At 43.8% G+C, this 19,725-nt stretch overlaps 1 protein-coding gene across 1 annotated transcript; it reads right to left on the bottom strand.

Annotated features, from left to right (window-relative positions):
- Positions 1–806: 806 nt before the first annotated feature.
- USP38 (ubiquitin specific peptidase 38) lies at positions 807–14,683 on the bottom strand. Its single transcript, XM_061552257.1, is given in 14 exon segments — positions 807–3,506; positions 4,327–5,046; positions 5,048–6,143; positions 6,872–6,978; positions 7,812–7,905; positions 8,560–8,756; positions 8,865–9,023; positions 9,239–9,340; positions 9,464–9,593; positions 10,646–10,781; positions 12,216–12,487; positions 13,240–13,499; positions 14,508–14,611; positions 14,614–14,683. Coding segments are annotated over 14 exon segments (3,603 nt in total). The 3' UTR covers positions 807–3,350.
- Between the last annotated feature and the right edge of the window lie 5,042 nt (positions 14,684–19,725).

Below are 19,725 nucleotides of genomic sequence, written 5' to 3'. Positions count from 1 at the left end.
CACCTTTCAAAACCTCCAGAAACAAATATTTTGAAACTATGGTTTTAAACAGTTTGAGAGTTTTGCCCCGAAAAAATGGGGCTAAAGCCCCAACCGACAGCCTAATGTCTGTCACTTTCGTCATTTTAAAATTATAATCTATCTTTGAAGATTTAGTTTCAAGCAAATGCATTTGCATATAATGCAGGTGTAAGTGAATGACTTCAGAAACCACACCCTCTTAGCTGTCACCTTCGTATGTTCTGTTTTCACATCTAAATTTGTACTTGAAATTAATTATTAAAAAATACATTAAGAATATACTTGAATTAAAGCGATGAAATGTGTTAAATTAATATAATAAAATTCAAGCTTTAACAGTAAGAGACATGGCACTGCAATCATAAAAAGCTAATTAATGATAGTCGACCGATTGTGCAAACATTCCCTAACTACACACTGCCCATGCAACATTAAAGCATGATCGCAGTGCAGTCAGTGGGATAAATTCACGATTGAATACTTCATGCTCACAGCACCCAACACGAAGCTCTCACCACTCACATCAGTCTTCCCCCAAAGCTCCTCTTCAATATCGGTCTCCCAAAATTAATATTGCACGAGCAAGGTTGCTGTCATTATCCTGACTGTGCACATTACCTGGGATTTAAGCAAGTTGCTTTTAATCCTCTGGTTGATAATTTGAGGTCAACTGCAGGCTTTTCGAAGCATGCATTTGGAGACCCAGCATACAATATTGTTCAACAGCAATATTGTTATCGCAAATCTTCCAGTCAAAAGAAAGTTGCCCAAAATATTTTGCACCATGAATAGTATTTATTCCCAAAAATACACGTGTTCTTGGTTACACACACGAGTGAAGACACTGTTGCACAGCAATGTATGCAAGAGCCGTCTCCTTCACTCCAATCAGTTCCTACAATCGTGAAAAAAATGCATTCCCTCTACAAATTCCATCAAAATTATTATCACTGGTGAGGTCTACGGTCTGCGGTTAAAACGCAAGGGTGTATCAGCTGCCTGTACCACCACCAGCTCTTTGAAGATCCCACCACTCCACTTAAATGTAACCCGATGAAAAGCATTCGTAGTCAACGGAGCACTTGCCCAAAAGTGCTCTTGACAGCAGTTTTACCCATTCACATCTCCTGGGCAGCATGCCACAGTTTGTCAAATGTTTGATTGTTCCAATCAGAAGTAATTGTATTAGGGTAAACTTGGTACTCGCAAGGGGCACACCCTTTATGAACTGCATACCATTGGTAAGGCATCCTCTTGAGTCGAGTCACAACCTGCGTTACTATGGTAAAGAAATGTGCGATGTAAATATGGTTAACATTTGGCGCTTCGTCATCAACCATGAACAATCCACCCCTGCATTATAAAGCATCCCCCCCAAGCGGTCGCCATCTCTCGCAATCCTGAACATTTCAATCTTATCAATGATCTCGTATCATGCACCAAACAAAATGACAAGGGCTGCGTTAGAAAACTAAATGCAGATGCTCCATACATTTTTATTTCGGCATTATTAACATAGCATGTACGCCATTTTTAAAACTAATTTAGACATTCTATCGGTATATAACAAAGCATTATGGCTTCACATCCATTCCCTGATATGGTACACACAGTAGTGTTTTACACATACCTGAAAAAAGATGCCCCCCCCCTGCATATTTGATGCCATTAGCTGCTCAAAATCACAATATCCACCCAGTATGCAAGAGTAAAGGAAATACTGTGGAGCTAAACTCAACACAAACGGACACTAATGCAAGTCTGGTTTTCTCAGCTTGAAAAAAAAAAAGCGTTTGGAATATTGAAAATCTAGAATCTTTAAATCGGGGTCCCTGCTTTTATTATAAATTATTTGGGCCTTTCGGTCAAGTCACGTAGATAGCAAAAATAATAAAAATATTACGACGTTTCGATCGCAACACAAGCGGTGGTCATCAGGAAAAGTAGGCTTCGTTTCTAAAGACAACTGCTTATAAAGGTTTCAAATGGGCGTAGCCCAAATGTCAGCAGCCAATGCCAATGCAAGTGGTGGGCAGCGGCCGCGGCGGTGGTGGCCTTTCCACCAATCACAGGGCTGCCAGGCAAATATTAGCATGTCAATGCAAGATCGCCGAGCATCGAGTGTGCCAAGGTGGCTATGTTAATGTGAGAGATTAGCATGTTAATGGAAGATCATCAAGACTCCTATACAGCGAGTGTGCCAAGGTGGCGATGTTAATGTGAGAGATTAGCATGTTAATAGGAGATCGTGAAGCAGCAGCCTTGAGGATGGCGCACGAGGTAGCTGTGTTAGTGAGACATTTATTCTGTTAATGTAAAAAAATTATAGAACCGAAAATAACTAACATTGGAAGGTGGTAAGGCTGGGAACATCACAGCCCGTTATGACTTAAACTGGTTAATAACGTCCTTCCAATGATTGGTCAGTTTGTAAAAAATCAGAACATCGGAAGGTGGTTGGTCATTAACCAGTTAATTAAAACCTTTATAAAGTTTGTCTTTAGAAGCGAACCCCACTTTTCCTGATGACGACCGCTTGTGTTGCGATCGAAACGTCGTGATATTTTTTATTATTTTATAATTTTTTCTATCTACGTGACTTTACTTAAAGGCCCAAATAATATGAATTCCTGCAGTCACGAAAGCTTTAAGTGAAGATTTTATTATCAAGTTTCTCTAAACACAACTGGTAATAAATTTGGGAATTTACTAACTGGAGTGGTGAATATATAGAGTACGCCATGTGATTTTCAATTAATGTGCATCAAAATTAATTCACAAACCTTTTCCCCATAGACAAAAGCCCAAATTAAAGTATCGAATTGTAAGAAAGATGTGAATATATGTCTTTGCAAAGTGCAAATATTTTATAACTTAGTTTAGGGTAATAAAAAAAATATATTTCACCTATGGCACACAATATAGTCTTCTGTAGAGAATGGTGTCACAGATCTGTAACGTCCACTTCCAGCACACAAGATGCTATGCTAACGTTACAAGGAAATTACTGCCAAGTGGTGGGAATGAAGCTATGGACTCGTTGCTAACTGACCCGATAGCCAGTGCGATCTCTACTGATCCACCCAACTGCCTAATATCGGAGTTGGGAAATTTATATTGCAGCCTGCAAGCGGTTATGCCTTTCAAGCTACTGAGTTAAGAAAAAAGCGCACATGAAAAAACACACAAACATTAACCACTTTGGCCAAAAAGTTATTCATGCAGCCTGAGTTCTTGGGTGATTGGATTAAAGGGGATGGTCACGGAGGGGAGGCTTGGGGAGTGAGGTGGATGTTACACTGGGCTCAGACGTGCAAATGAAGTTCGGGTCAAAAGACTAGGCGGCTGATGGAGCTGAATCCACTGCCTCCACCCCCAGGGCCGCAGCTCCCAGGCGAGTGGCTGTCATCGTCGTCGCGGCGGTGATATGACGAGGATGAGGAGGAGGTACGGAGAGCACGGGTCCGTGCCTCCAGCTCTTGCTCCTGCATTGCACACGGCACCAGCGCATGAACATAACACGCACGCACAACACACACAGCAGATACAGAAATGTAAAAATTCACACACGCACAAAAAAAACCAAAACACACGCAGGGACGTCAAAACACACAAACAACACAGAAACACAGATACACACACATCAAAGCACATACACAGCAAAGCTAAAACAATCATTATAATAAATTTTGTTCATGCCCCTGGCTGAAAAATACTAAGTCGAAATGGGTTTGTCACTTTGGTATAAACATAGAATTATATTCCATGATTAATCTGCAAGAGCCCTTGACAAAAAATCTACCTAGGGCACTGTACAGAGTAAAACATGTAGAAAAAACCGCAATTGTTCACATCATGGCCAAGCACATTGTTCAAAATCTACTAAAAATACTCGTCTTTTTTGTTTACAAAAACAATAACATCCTTTATTACAAAAAGCCTTCATCTCAATTCACTTTTATAGGATGGTTCTGCACTGGTACTAAACTAAACTATTTTTATTTTACCAGGTATGAATCACTGAGCTATATGGCTCTTTTTCAGAAGTGACCTGGCCACAAATGATAGCTTAACGAAGTGCCTTATCGTGAAGACATTTTTTGCTAACGAAATACTCTAAACGTAGGTGTCTAAATGTGGCAGGAAAAATCAGAGGACCCGGAGGAAAATCCACACGACCACGGGGAAAACATGCAAACTCCAAATATACAGGCGTCAGGGTTGGGATCGAACCCATCTCCTCCTGTATACCAGGCGAGGTAGTTAACATTCCAATAAAAAAAGGAGCCAATGCCGAGTCCTGACCTGGAGGTAGAGCTTGTTGTCGCGGCTCACAGCCTCCATGAGCTCCTTGCGGAGGGGCGGCTCGAAGCAGAGTCGCTCGCAGGCAGCGCCTTCTCCCTCCGGCCGGCGGTCCCTTCGCCGGTAGATCAGCACGTACGCCGTGTCCTTGGGGAAGCGGCTCGTAACGCCGCTCACAGAGCCAAATGACGAGAAAGACACGCGGCTGTCGTTGAACAAAAGCCATTCCTCCCCCTGCTCCTCCTCCTCTGACTCATCTTCAGTCTTCTCTTCCTCCTGGTCAACCTTTGAGGCGGTGGCACAAGGGAGGTGACAGCTCGGCGGGCCTCTATCGTCAACGTCTTTATCAGGCGGAGGAGCTGAAGAATCGGCGAGGTCGCTGGTCGTGCCGGTGGGAGATGCAGCCGTGCCCTCTGGCATTAGGTTGTTGTTGTTGCTGCTGAATCTGTGGCAGCGTCTCGTGCCCCCGCGCTGCTTCCCACAGTCCCGTGCATAGCTGTAATAGTGGCCGCTCTCCGAAGACATCCCCGAATGCACCACCACGGACGTAAGCACGTACGGCACAGTCGAGTCACAAAACCCGTCCGATTCGAGCTCCGCTTCAGAATGTTTCATTTTTTTGCAGAGCGGAGACTTAGCATTGCAGGAGTCATCGGTGTCTACCCCCGAGTTGACCTTTAGGTGGCAGCTGCAGTCCTGCGAGCAGTGGTTCTTCGGCGGTGGCAGGAACACATTTCATCTTGGCTCGTGCTGGGAGGACGAGGCTGGGAGGGATGTGCACATTGCGCAGGATCTTGCGGCGGGAGTGAGTCCGCATGTCGTAGGAGAACCGCAGCAGCGTCAGGACCAGGTACTCGGGGCTCTCGGCCACCAACGTGGCACGCTCCGCGTCCTGCAGGGAATTGCACGCCTCGCAGTAATACCGGTTCTCCCCGCTCAGTGTCTCTGGTGTTAGGAAATAATTGATCAGACCGGGCACGCTTTCCGACTCCCTGTCTGTGTCAGAGTCCGGTGAACAAACGACGACCTCCGGCTTTGATGGCGGCCGTTCGTTACTCGAGACGGAGACACCGTCGCCGCCGACTAGAACGTGGGGTCCCGGCCGCACTTCTACCGCAACGTCGGTGAAATGTTCTATTCCGTCGCTCGGCATAGTCATCGTGGCGGCGTCTACTTTGGTGTTAGATGTTTCTGCCGTTTCCGCTTCTTGGGAACAGCGACTGTCATCGCTTACGCTTGTGGCCGGAGTAGAGGCGCTGGCTTGCGTTGAGCCTGTGGGGCTCTCGCTGCGGAAGGTGCACGCTGATTCGCTCACTTCATCACTGATGCCAAGCTGCGTGGGATCCTTTACGTTCACGTCTTGACACTCGGGCACCTGCGCGCAGCCCGAAGACAGTGCCGATTGTTGTGTCACATTTGGCACACTGCTTATTTCGTTGGCCAAGTGCGAACTCGTGACCGGCTGCACCGTCGCGGCGGCCGAATCAAGCTGTGCAGTGGACTCGACACCCTGCGTCGGGAAAGCCAAGGAGAGGTCGGTGAACGCCTCGAACCTCTCCGACACGCCTCGGCAATTCTTGCAGGAGATCCTTGTCAATAACTTCCCGCCGAACATTTTTTCCACCAGCGTCCTCTCCTCGTCTTTCTCAGAAACCTCCTTAGGTGATTCTAGAGCTTCAGCACCTGTTCTTTTGCAGTCTTGTGGATTCCCACTGGCGGATTGTGTTTCCGTCAGCAAGATCCCGCTAGACTCTGCACCTTGCTTTGCTGCTTTTGCATTCCTATGGAGCTGAATTAGAGTTTTTTCTTCTTCGTGTATCCTGATGGATAAAATCAAACACCGCACACAGCCAAAGTTCAACTTAATCTCGTGACATTTCTCATAAGAATCGAAACGTAATTATTTATAGCCCTGTGTTAAGTAATTGCTAGGTGAAGGAATCCCAATATCATTTTTAATCATGTGGCTTTCTTGATACAACTGTACCATGCTGGTCAGCACAAGAGGCAGTGAGGAGTTGCCCAGGACCAGTAGCTCAGTTATTGTTCTCTCGACTGATATTAGCTGTTGCTGGGAATCAAATTGAGATCACTGGCTTCATATTACAGTACCGCTAACCACTGTACCACTGCTTCCCTCCTATTTATATGTACAAGTAGACAATTCAAAATTTAAATTAACAAACATAATTCCGAGTCCAAATGCAGCTTTTCTGTAACTTTTTAACACTATTTATGGATTATGATAATTATGATGCAATAACAAGCTAATGTTACATACAGGCTAATGGTGGAAACGAAACTGTGCAAGTGAGACAGAAAACATAACAATACAAATGAGGCAAAAAAAAAAAGTTAAAATCGTGACCCCATGACAATTCATTGCTGGTGAGCCTGGGGGGGGGGGGGGGGGTTGTGGTGGTGAAGTAAATCATGCTCCCTTGCTAGAAATAAAAACCTCCGCGAGTGAATATTAATGCGGCTTCACATTCCCACGCCAAACGACGCGTTGTTTAAATTCTCTTCTCGAAATAAAGACGCACGCCACCTGGTGAGGAGGTACTTGAGGTACTCGGAGCAGTCCTGCTGGGAACCCGGCGTGAACCAAGGGGGGCGCGACACCTCCAGGAAATTCCTCGGCTCAAACGCAGAGCGCTGGGGGTGTGTGGGGAGGGTCAAGGCAGGCACTTTATTACATCCTTTATATTAAGTTCGCTTGCCTGCTTGCTTAGGACCGTGCAAATCTTTCGGTCGTTTTTTAACCCACTTTCCCGTGATCCAATCGAGCTGACATTTTCCACACCGGCTTGTTGTGCGTGACAATTAATGTTCGTGAAATTTTTTTCCCAAAATTTTACACTTTTTAGGACAAAAATATTATATTTAATTACCAATTGCTTAATGGTGCCATGCAATCATCTGACCCATAGGTGGCAGCCATCTCAAGCCAGAGGACGAGAGGACTCTAGCCGCCACGCATATAAAGGATTTAGAGTGAAAAACTTTGTTTTTACGGGTTATACTTATTTTACATCTCGGTTTAATATGGCAAGGATTTGGTATTGTTTACATCGGGAGTTTATTTATCTAGGAAAGCCTCAGTCTTCATTTTTCCACTGCGGGACGTTTGACCAGTGACTTTGAGAGTGTGCCTGGGACAGGCTCGGTTCAGATATCGCTTCCTACGGACGTTAGCCGTGGGCAGGAATTGAACTCAGGTCGCCGGGCTCAAAGTGCACCGCGCTAACAACTGTGCCACTGGTCAACTCCCCGCGCCTCCGATTAGCGCAGTTGGCTACGTACGGTATGAAAAAAGTTTAACATAAATATATACATACAAAAATTAAATAATTATATATTCTATGACAAATTACAGTTTGGTGTGGACAGAACCTACCTAATGATAATAATGCAACAACTGAACAAGCAAAACAGTAGGGACCAGACACAGAGGGGCACCTCATGCGGAGACGTCAAGCTGCTCGTACCTGTGTATGAGCCAAAAAGGCGAAGAGAAGCTGCAGTTTTCCCATGAGAGGACGTGAGCCGTTGAGGCTCAGAGACAGAACCGCTCGGCGGAAACTGGGAATACAAAAAGGCAAAGCGGCTGCGTCAGGTACAGGCGACACGCTTCTCCTTCACCCGTTCATATATACGTGAAAACTGATTGTACATAATATTCCCAATTGGTTTACAAAATAAGTAAACTTTGAATAAAAAACACGTAAAACAGACAAAAATAGCATAACCCTCATCAATGGTACTCCCAATACTCTTAGTTTTTTTCTGTAAAGTCACGTAGGTAAAAAATGAAATTAAAATTAATAAAAATAAAATAATAAAGAATCACGACGTTTCGGAGGCAACACAAGGCAGCCTGCCTCACTTGATACAGCAAATCTGGCTGTGACGGTCCCACCTGATGACGGAGACTTGTGTTGCCTCCGAAACGTCGTGATTTAAAAAAAAAAAATTTCATTAATTTTAATTTCATTTTTTACCTTTGTGACTTCACCGAAAAAACTAAGAGTAAGAATCCTTGCAGTCACGAAAGCTTCAAATCTAAAGGTACTCCCAATATCTGGGTAACCTAAGGAATTGTAACTGGTGTGTGTGCACACGTGCTCACAACGCCACCATCTGTTCTAAATCAGCAATCACTGCACAAGTTGAATTGAACACAACGAACGAAGCACATTCAAGCTCCTCTCCCAATGCCGAGGTGCGCACGCTCACTGTGTGGTCATGAAGAGCGCCTGGATGATGCTGTTCATGTAGCAGGTGTTGCCCAGGTTGACGAGGCCGGTCCTCCCGGTTTCCGACCTGTCTGCCGCCCGCCGCAGAGGCCCCGTGGGGGATGCCGAGCGTTGCGACGTCCACGCGCTGCGAGTGAGCGTGCGCTTGATGTCGTCCTCGTGCAGCAAGGGGAAGTCCTGTGCACCACGCGAGCCCGGGCAAAAACGATGCGACTCGCGTGTTCGACACGTTCACCCGATGACGACGCGATAACCTGCGCGCGAGACAAGTGTGACCGCCCTCACCTTGAAGAGCTCGAGGATTGGCTCGTAGAGGTCAGGGAAGCCGGAGTACTGATACATCATGCACTGCATGAGGCGGGACAGCTGCCGAAGGCACGCCATGCTGGTGGGAGACGCCTCTTTGCGCAAATCCGTAACCAGCCCCGGCATGTGTGGCAGCAGCTACGTATCGTCGCACACACACGAGGAGTGGAGTGTAATGGTTGACAGAACGGGGAATTGAAACTATGCCACATACAAACCAGTCTCTCACTGGCAAGATAGTTGATCGAGCTCTTGGAAGGTCATCTCGTAATTGAAATCAGCATTGGCGAAAAAAAAAAATGAATGGTGCCTGCATTGAATCTGGGGCGATTCGAGCCTTTGACATGACTTGCCAGGTGGAAGGCCTCAGGTGAGTGCTGGAAGCTGAGCAGCATGTGCGAGAGCACGGACAGCGCGCCAGCTCGCACCACCGGGAACCAGAGCCGACTCAGCACCTGCAGCAGAAAAGCACGCGCGCCCACACGCACAACCGTCCGTTCACCAACACACACCATGGGCAGAAAACTCAGCTCGCATATTTTGCATTATACCACGTCAGCGCCAAAGCCATAGCCGACCTGCTCGATTTTGAGGACGGTGACATCGATGAGGATGGTGAATTTATTCACGGCAGCCAGACCCTTGAGCAGAGCTGTCACCCAGCAGTCCACACGCTGGGCCAAAGGCCACGACAGCCAGTCAATCATCCTGGCACGGACGCATACCGCACAAGGGTTAAACAGTGTAGAGTCCTCCAACTATGGGTGGCGCGGGTGCATCTCCTCTCTGGCAGAATCTTTGCGGGCAGGGTACAAATACATTATTTTCACAGTAAGGATTTTATCATGTGTGGTGCTAAGCTTAGATTAAAAGTATGGCAGACATGTTTCCATCTGACTCTTTCCATATGCATTTCTCTCATTTCAAATAAATAAATATTGATATGAGATGCGTGATTTGGCAAACTCTTGAATATTTTAGAATTAAGACCAAATAAGGATGATGTAACTCAAGTCATGCAGTCCTTATCGTGTCGATATGTACGAAGGCTGCGTTCTGGGCTATCCAACTCAAGTTTGGAGCGTCATTATAAAATATAAAAGACTTTCAAATCTCAGCAAGGTGCACTATCAGAGTTCTCTAATGACACCACTGCACTGCTGACATTGGACTACACTGAAATGTCATCACGTCAAAATGACATCACAATATAAAAACACATTCCTGCGGAGGGAGCTGGTAGGAACGTTGGGTTGCTCGGTCAATGGCCAGGGTCAACGGCGGCGTGGTGTATTCCGCAAATATGGCCGACTGTGAGGGCGGGCACAAGCCGGCGTGAGTAGGTTAAACGTTGAGTTTTATAAGGGCACCACGGGGTGACCAGCCCCTCCCCACCCAGTCCCACCCCTCCCACCCCCCACCCAGCCCCTCCCCTATCCCACCCTCCCCACCCTCCCCTCCCCACCCAGCCCCTCCCTGCACGACGGACACAATAATCCCCTGTGGCTGGTGTAACCAGGAGATTCCTACCAGTAAAATGCAACTGGCTAACTTTACAATACATCTTCTTACTAATGAACCATCACGCTCGTGTTGGACAACCCAAGACACGGTCTAAGTGATTATCTACAAGATGACAGCCATTCCTTTTTTCGGTTCATGCCATTCTTTAGAGAGGTTGAATCATTTGGGAGACAAAGTGAAAGGTCAAATTGCAGGAGAGCTGTGGTGCGTTAATGGGCAAGGCCGCGGTAACTTACCTGCACAGGGCCACCATCATGTTGGCGTCGTGGACATTGGCGTCGGTCGTCAGGCTATGGATGATGACGTTCGTCATCTGCAGGGGGATGTACTGCACCAGGCTGGCAAGCGCGATTGATGGATCGGCAGGGACGTCTGGAGCGTGGACAATAAGTTCACTCGCATTTTACAAATGTCATTGTCCCATATGTAGCTACGTGCATAAAATCAATCTCTTTTGCTTCGGACACTTAGGGAGCTGTATATAAAAGATGATCATACTGCCAATCAATTATCCAAAATGAATAACAAAATAAAATTCCGACAATGTTATCCAAATGCTGCTACCGGCGTCATGTCACGATACAAAGCCTCCATTTTGATCTCTCGCAGAGCGGAATCACTGAATTAGGAAATGGCTCACTGAAATAGATATCACAGAACTACTTCTGAGATTGCTTCAAGCAAGCTGTTGCACAAAGTAGGGGGCGCCTCTTCTACCACTGACAGTAATGCAATGTTTGTGCATGACAGTTAAACCAATATTTTTAATTATCAGAGCAGAATTTAGCAAAATAAAGTGCAGAAACAATGTTTATGGAATGAGGTTTTTGTGCAGTCACCGGTGACTGGGCTGAAACTATCAACTCACTAAACTGGAAAACTCAGTCTAATCACAGGTGGATTCGAACCCAGGGTTTGAGTGATACCAGCTCAATGCTGAGCTCTGAGCCAAAATGCATTTGTTGATACTCGCATGCATACTTGTTCATGCCATTATTTTTCAAAGAATAATTTTAAAATAAAATAATTCCCATTAAAGACAAAATGTGTAAGCACTTTTGAGTGGTTTATGCATGTATATGCAGATTAATCCAACACTGATTAAATTATCCATCTTTCTCAACAAGCAATATTGATTTGATGGGTCTCAATTGCAACAAGAGTAGTTGCTTTGTTTAAACATAGACGTTTGCAATAATTTCAAACCTTGCTATTTGTACTAAATTCTGTGGTTATGAAAATGTCCAAAGCCTAAAATTCCATTATCGGTTACAATTACAATAACATACTGGAGGACAGTCAGTATAAATATGAAATGTCTGATATAGATTATTTTAACAAACACATATAAAAATAAAATTTTCCTTCTGGACAAAAACAAACTTTACTAAGAGGGGGTTGTCTTTATGAAAAATAATAACAATCAAGTATTCCACTCTCTAATCTCAAAATAGTATTTAAAACAGCTCAATCAGATTCTTTGGGTCTTTCGGTAAAGTCACGTAGATCGCAACACAAGCGGTCGTCATCACCTTATGACGACTGCATGTGTTGCGATCGAAATGTCGTAGTTTTTATTTTCTTTGAACCTATCTACGTGACTTTACCGAAATACCCAAAGAATATGAATTCCTGCAGTCACGAAAGCTTTAAGTCAAAGCTCAATCAGATTCAATGTTTTATTATTATTGTAATAGCTAACGATGCAATCTCTCTTTTACAAGGGAAACAACGAGCCGACAGGCACGCGGCTTCGAAACAACAAGCGCTCATCATTTAACAGCATTTTCCTTAGTAGCTTGTTACCTGGAGTGGAGATGATGGCAAACACCTCCTGCAGGGATGGGAGGAGGGCGGCCGGCTCTGACACCCACACCTTGGGTAGCAGCCCGCTGACGCGATTCACCTGCCCAATGAATTCCCGAATGGCCTTCTCGCTGTCGGCACCGTCCCCCTCTGCTGCCGCCGCCGGGCAGGCAAAGTGACCGATGGTCCGCACAAGCTGCTTGCAGAAGACAATGGCCTGCTGCCCCTCTCTGGGCAGACACTGCGGGAACTCGATGAGTAGCTCACCGAGTCTGTCAGGGATAGACATGTGAAAACTTTGTTAATCACTCCCGCAGCTCCGATTAGCAGAGTTGGCTATGTACGGCGCGCGAAATAAGTTCAACATACATATATACTCCGCAACTTTAAAAAAACCCCACTCAAGAAAGAAATTGGGGATTTGTATTTTTTATGTAAGAATTATTTCATTAAACTGTATATTAAAGGTGTATATACAGCTAGGCTACATGTCCCGAGGTGTTTGACACGAGGATGAAGCTTCACAAATCAGCTGATATTTACAGTCAAGTGACATCACTAATCCTGTGAAAAGCAACATCAATGCAGTGACATCAATGCAGCATGTTATTATGGCGGTGGGTGTTATTTTAAAGGCTATTTTCTAAAGACAGATTCTTCCCACCTGTTTTGGACATCCTTTGGACACACAGCCCAGGTAACTACGTATATGACAACTCGCCCCAAATTACCCCTCAGATTTCTATGAATTGTCACGATTTTGAGTAATGTTTCTAGCCTAGAAAAAATCCTTTAATTTCCTATGTGATGCAATGGCTGCATAGGGGTCAAATGAACCAATTACACACAACATACACATTACAATAAAATATTACAAGAGTAGCTCACAATGCATTTTCGTAAGCGTACAAATGTATATTTCACTGACAAATCGATGCAACGGTGCATTCCTACTTGGCAAGTGTGTAGAGGACGAGGACTTTTTTTTTTTTTATCTGCGTCTTGTCGAGATGAAACTCCTCACCTGCACGCCGTGGACGGTCGGAGGCGCTCGCACACCATGCGCAGGGCCTCGGAGCGCAGCGAGGCGTACACGGTGAGCACGGACGGGAGGCTGAGGCTCAGGCGTAGGCCGTGCTGCACAAAGTCGAGGAGGCGCGCGTCGCGCCGGCCCAGTGAGCCGTAGCCTTGGCGCAGCATCCCGAGCACCAGCTCGCTGTTGAAGAAGTCGCCAAACTGGGCGCGGTGGCAGCGCGCGTAAGCATCCAGCACCTGCTGGCCGACCTGCGTGAGGAAAGATGAACTACGCCGTCAGTCGCGCATCCGAAGTGGACGTTCGTTGGTCAACGTTACGGTGACTGCGATGTCCAAGATGCTAGTAGCTTGGTCTAAAGTAACTGCAGTGAAATAACTGCGTGTCATTGATGGTGCATTCTAGATTTGAAGCTTTCGTGACTGCAAGGATTCATACTCTTAGTTCTTTCGGTAAAGTCACGTAGGTAAAAAATGAAATTAAAATTAAAATAAAACAATAAAAATCACGACGTTTCGGAGGCAACACAAGTCTCCGTCATCAGGTGGGAACGTCACAGCTAATCTGGCTGTGACGGTCCCACCTGATGACGGAGACTTGTGTTGCCTCCGAAACGTCGTGATTTTTATTGTTTTATTTTAATTTCATTTTTTACCGACGTGACTTTACCGAAAGAACTAAGAGTATTGATGGTGCAGTTTGGTGCTTCAAATAGTGGCAACCTTTCATCACCAAATGATTAACTGAATTTCTAATAGTTGCTCATAAATAGCCATTCAATATAATCATTAAATTATTATCATCACCAATGATAAAAGTGATACATATTCATAATAAGTATTGTTGCAGTTTTATCTAAAGGACCTTTACAAGTCGGATAGGACATCGGTTGGAGGGCGAGACCAATAAGGTGGACACTAACAATTTGGTTGTAAAGGCTTGACAAAGTAGAGGGACTTGTGTCATTTTAAACTTCAGTTTACTATATATCGTAGATATATAGTAACAATTATATGGTGAGATACAGCATTAACGATAACACAATTAAATAAGATTAGGTTATGTATATAAAGCAAAGTCAACAGCAGGTCGTAAACGAAAAGAACTTCAGCTTGGGTAAGCAGTATAGCTGGCCAGAATAGAGGAAATTGCATATCATTTCAAACTGAGGTCAACAGAGGGGAAAAAGCAACCTCCCAAAGAGGCTGTCTGTACCAACCACGTTCTGCCCTGTTGTTGTGTCAAGCGTGTATCTGTACCTGTCTCTGGAAGGTATCTTCACTGAGCAGAGTGAGGCGTGTGGCGAGCGTGAACATGGCCTGGCATTGCTCTCCATCCAGTTTGCCCTCGGCCGCTTCAAGACCTTCTTCACCACGCTGCGCTTCACCGGCAGCGGGTGCGATGAGCTAAGCAGGCCCTCCAGGATCTTGTCCATCGCTGCGTGGTACACGGACCGCTTCTGTAAAATGTAATAAAAAATGCACAAGTCCTTTGTCAGTCCGCTCCTGGATGAAGACATACCCAATCCCGTCATGGGAATTATTTGACTATGCTTCACCACATGCTCAGTGCAGGTTGAAGGCGTGGAGCCATGGATGGTTTAGATATCACTTGCCACCGATATCAACGATGGCAGCATTGTACAGACATGGGAGCATGGTACAGAAACAACAACATACGTTGCTGCATAGCCCTCTCGGGTGCCCACAACCTAGCCCTGCAGCCAACAACATCAGTTATGTAAGGTGATCAAACCCTGTTTAGCTTCCAAGACCTGAAGAAATGTGCGTGCATTATGGGTGATTTGGTCTCAGTCTAGCACAGGGGTCGGCATCCTGCGGCTCTTTAAGTACTGCTTCGTGACGATATTTATTAAGGACCACAGTCTCTCGTATTCACATGCATTGCAGCTCTTGAAATATTTTTTTTTACCGAATATTGTTATTTTGGTTACAGACCCCTAGTCTAGCATTAAGTTGACCAAAAATAAGTAATGTACATGCATTCCCACATTATTGAGAGTAAAGCATACAATGCAAGAGGAGAAAAAGTATATTGTAAAAAAACTGATGTTTGTTAGCAATACAGCACAACTGTGGCTCTGTGCTAGTTACCAAAGCACTGGCATTTGACAACGAAAAGTCTATAAAATCTGAACGGTGATGAATTACGCAGTGCTGGCACAAAACGAGACCTTTCAATTCTGTATGCTGCCTGTTCATACGGAATGACAGTATTGCTTGCATCAACTCAATCATTCTTCCACACATGAGGCTTCAAGCCAAGGGTTTTCAAAATGCTCATTAGTGATGGGGAAGCATGCATTTTTAAGGCTGAGCACCCAGAATGGAGAGGCAGGGAAATTTGCCATAACAACAGCATTTTGGAAACTATACAATGCTATACTACAAGTACAACTATACAACCCAACCTGTGCATATATCTGATACATACCTGTTTCAGTATTTAAACGGGCTCCCACCAAATTATTAAATAATGTAATAATTTACACTGCTGCCAATGTTGCACTTTCGATTGATCGACAATTTTAGGAGCAAAAGAATGCATCTATCAAAACCAAGAACTAAGGTTTGATAAACTTCTTTAAAATGAAGCGTTATTAAAAGCCATGCCTGCATGTGTGTAATCGATGTAAAGTTTTGAGGCCATAGGGTGGCTGCTTTTCTAATATAGCGTGCACAGCTGTGTACTGGTGGCAGGCTTCCAAAATATTTGCTGGCAAAATGGTCGAGAGGAAGAGTGGTTCATTAAAGCACAAGACAGACGTGGAGATGCAACTGTGAGCACATTGGTGTCGGATGTCTGTGTAGTTCATGCTCATGCAACAAACCCCCACATGCTAATCAATGTACTTTGTGCTCAAAGTGAAAGCGTTTATTGTGCATAACTCAAGGCTAGCATATTCAGAGAAACATTATACATTTATGAGCACAGCCAAGCCCGGGTGCAGCCATAACGATATGAACTGTACAATGTGGCTCTTCTTGTGCAGAGTAAAAATAAGTTGCACCCGTTGCTATGTTTAACTTAACCATTTTTACTGAATTATAACAGCAATGGTACACCATTGTTGATAGCATACTCTTGACAATGGAATGGGATCACATGCCATTACAATGAACACATGCCAATACACTTTTAATCTAAACATACGAATGAAATAGAAGCTGATGCTATTGTACGCGGCTTTACTGCACCAAAGAAATTAATGAATTAATCTTAGGAAAATCTGCTTTGAGAATCCCAGTCGTACTGTTCATGTTAGCAGGTTAATACTTTCGCCTAAATGTAGACTTGTGACATACCTTCTCTATTAACTCCATTGTCAAAACTAAGAAACCTAAAACGCCCATCTAATTGCCTTTTAATTATCCCTAGAACAAGAATTGGAATAGGTGACAAAGCCTTTGTCGTTGCAGCACCAACATTTTGGAACAACCTTGTTTTCTCCCTTAACATCGTAAATATTCTTTCAAAAACTATCCTGAAGCAGAAGATTTACAACTGTGATTCTTACCCGTGAATCGCGTTACATTTTTACATGCAATTTTATTGAGGGACTGTGATTTGTCTTGGTGTGATCTGGGACTGTTTTTGTTGTTTTGCTGCTTTGGCCAAGCATGTATTGTGTTGAAAAATCGGCAGGCTATTATTTAAACTTAGAAACGTTAGTTACTTTTCGTGACTTGCTTACCTTTTCTCTATTTTGCACTCCTATCGTTTTAGCTTTGTATAGTTTTTTGTTGTTGTTGTAACTTACTGACACACCCCAACAGGACATCTCTGAAAAAGAGCATCAGAGCTCATCGGACTACTCCAGTCTAAATAAACATTCTGATTCTATCTATACTTTACTGCATGTTACAAGACCTTCGCTCTTCTAGAATATATTACTTCCAGTGTATAATGTATATAGAAAATCATACACTGGAAATATTAGCACTTTTGTCATTAACACTGATAAACTGAAAAATACAAAACAAAGTTATGTTTTGGATAATGGACCACTACATTAATTATTAAAATTCTAATAAGTATCTATTTAAGATAATCAATGTGTGTTCTTTGCCTTGCCTATGTTATCAGAATTCGTATTCATGATGCACCAGTGCCTGAATGGTCCTGAATGCCCATAGCATTCAAGGAAGTGTCCCTCTATTTGAACCATATCAGCACGTCTTAAATTTGCTTACACTTAATGGAATCTGGCCCTTCAAAGGGCCAAATGTGTAAATCGCTGGGAGCAAAATATTCTTGGAATACATTGTAATATGGATTCAATAACACACTCCAGAATCAAACTTTCTAGGATGGAATTGAAACACTCCAGGTTTCTTCACCACCCAGGAATTGTTGGAAGGTTTCTTCTGCTGGCAAGGTGATGGCATCAGTGTTCTGGGATCACAAATAATGCACATTTCTTGGCCAAGGTTGCTATCATCAACACCATCCTCTAGGATGTACATAAAGCAATTGAAAGAAACGTAAAGGAATACTGTCAAGAAGTGTATTTTTTTCTGCACCACAATGCTTAACCCCAAAAGGCCTAATGCTATCATAGCCAAATTAAACACTTAGAGCTGGAGATGCTCTCCTACACCCCATATACAGTCCAGATTTCCATCTGTTTTCCCCTTTCGAAAGAATCTGCACTTTGGTGGGAAACATTTTCTATTAGATAACGAACAGAGACACTACCTACTATGCTAAGGGCATTCAGGAACTTGGTGAGAGAAGTGCTGTGATGTGGATTTAACCTACATGTTGACAATTTGATGACCTGCCATGATAAAATCTATTTTTAAATCCTTTATATTAATTCGCTTGCTTGCTTACGACCGTGCAAATCTTTCGGTCGTTTTTTAACCCACTTCCCGTGATCCAATCGAGCTGACATTTTGCACACAGACTCGTTGTGCGAGACAATTAATGTTCGTGAATTTTTTTTTCTCCAAAATTTTACACTGTTTAGGGAAAACAAATTAAATATTTAATTACCAATTGGTTAATACTGGCAGACAATCATCTGACCCATAGGTGGCAGCCATCTCAAGCCAGAGGACGAGAGGACTCTAGCCGCCACGCATATAAAGGATTTATAGTGAAAAACTGTTTTTACGGGTTATACTTATCTGTGAGCAAAATTCCAGGAATTATTTGAACCACCCTTGTACAATCCACCAATTGGCTTCTCAATATTCTACAAAATTGTGCTGTGCTTACACAGCACATAGCCTCACTTCAAGATGTTTTTTGACAGTGTTAAATTTATGGCTATGCTGTTAAGGAAAAACTGGCGACAAGAATATTGTCCAAAACACTCAAAAAATTGCCGAACATACAAATCACGGCCCACATCAATATGAATTCGACTTGGTGACGTTTCCCTAGGCAAACAGTAGGTATTATGATTACAACTCAAATGTAAATAGATATACGTACTCTTATTTAACAATGGTAGAACAAGGCTAGTAATGACTTAGTAGTTCATTGATTAAGGGAGACAATTTGTGGGAAGCTAACAAAATCAATAGGTCATCATCACGGGCAATGCCGGTGATGCCATGAAGCTTCGTCATAGTTTAATTCCGTCCGCTCTGGTGTTGACTATGCATAATCTCGCTTTAGAACTTTTTGTTTAAGTGTCTTTCAAAGACATCTCTTGCTGTCACAACCACCGTCTCTAGATATTCCCCTTCTGATATTTCCTTGAAAGACCTCTATTTATATGACCACGTTATTGTTTACGTCTTCCGATGATGCTCTAGCAGGCTCACGAACACTATAACGATCTTTAGGTACATCGAAAGAGGTTGTTATATTGATCTACTGATTCCCCGCCACAGGAATGAGGCATTTTCCCAAATAGCTCTGGGCCAAAAAGAAAGCAGAACACCGCTCTCAGATAATTTTATGACGTCAAGCATAAACATTACGATATTAATGACAGTGACAATGACAATACGGGTTAAATTAATATTGCTAGCGATCATGTTGATAATCAAGATGTAGATGACGAACATACTAATAAAGTTTGCATTCGTAATTATACATAATTTTCAAACTTGAATCCGAGAACATATGCAAGCCAGGCACCATTTTCCCAGTTAAGCAAACTAATCCGGGTTGGCACGATGCGTTACTAACGATAAGGGAAGACCGGCCGGTAAACGAGAACGACTAGAGAGTGACAGTTAAGAGGACCGAACGAATAAATCAAGCTCGTGTGCAAGTGCCAGATGAATGCAGGTGCCAGATTAATTATCTCATCGGATGACCGCGGTAGTTGGCGGCGGAAGAAAGAGGCCTTCATCCAGTTGCTGGATAGTACATGGGCCTGATGACGATTAATTAATGTTACGGTGTTAACGTCTGCCTTACACGCTTGTAACGATTACAGGAACTCAAGACGACAATTGTCTCGATAACAATCGGACGGCAACGATGATGACTAAT

The sequence above is a fragment of the Lethenteron reissneri genome, chromosome 16 (assembly GCF_015708825.2).
Source record: "Lethenteron reissneri isolate LAM-NWPU_2019-01 chromosome 16, ASM1570882v1, whole genome shotgun sequence".
NCBI lineage: Eukaryota > Metazoa > Chordata > Hyperoartia > Petromyzontiformes > Petromyzontidae > Lethenteron > Lethenteron reissneri.
The sequence above is the reverse complement of the archived record's forward strand: the minus strand, read 5'-3'. Positions and strand labels throughout refer to the sequence as shown.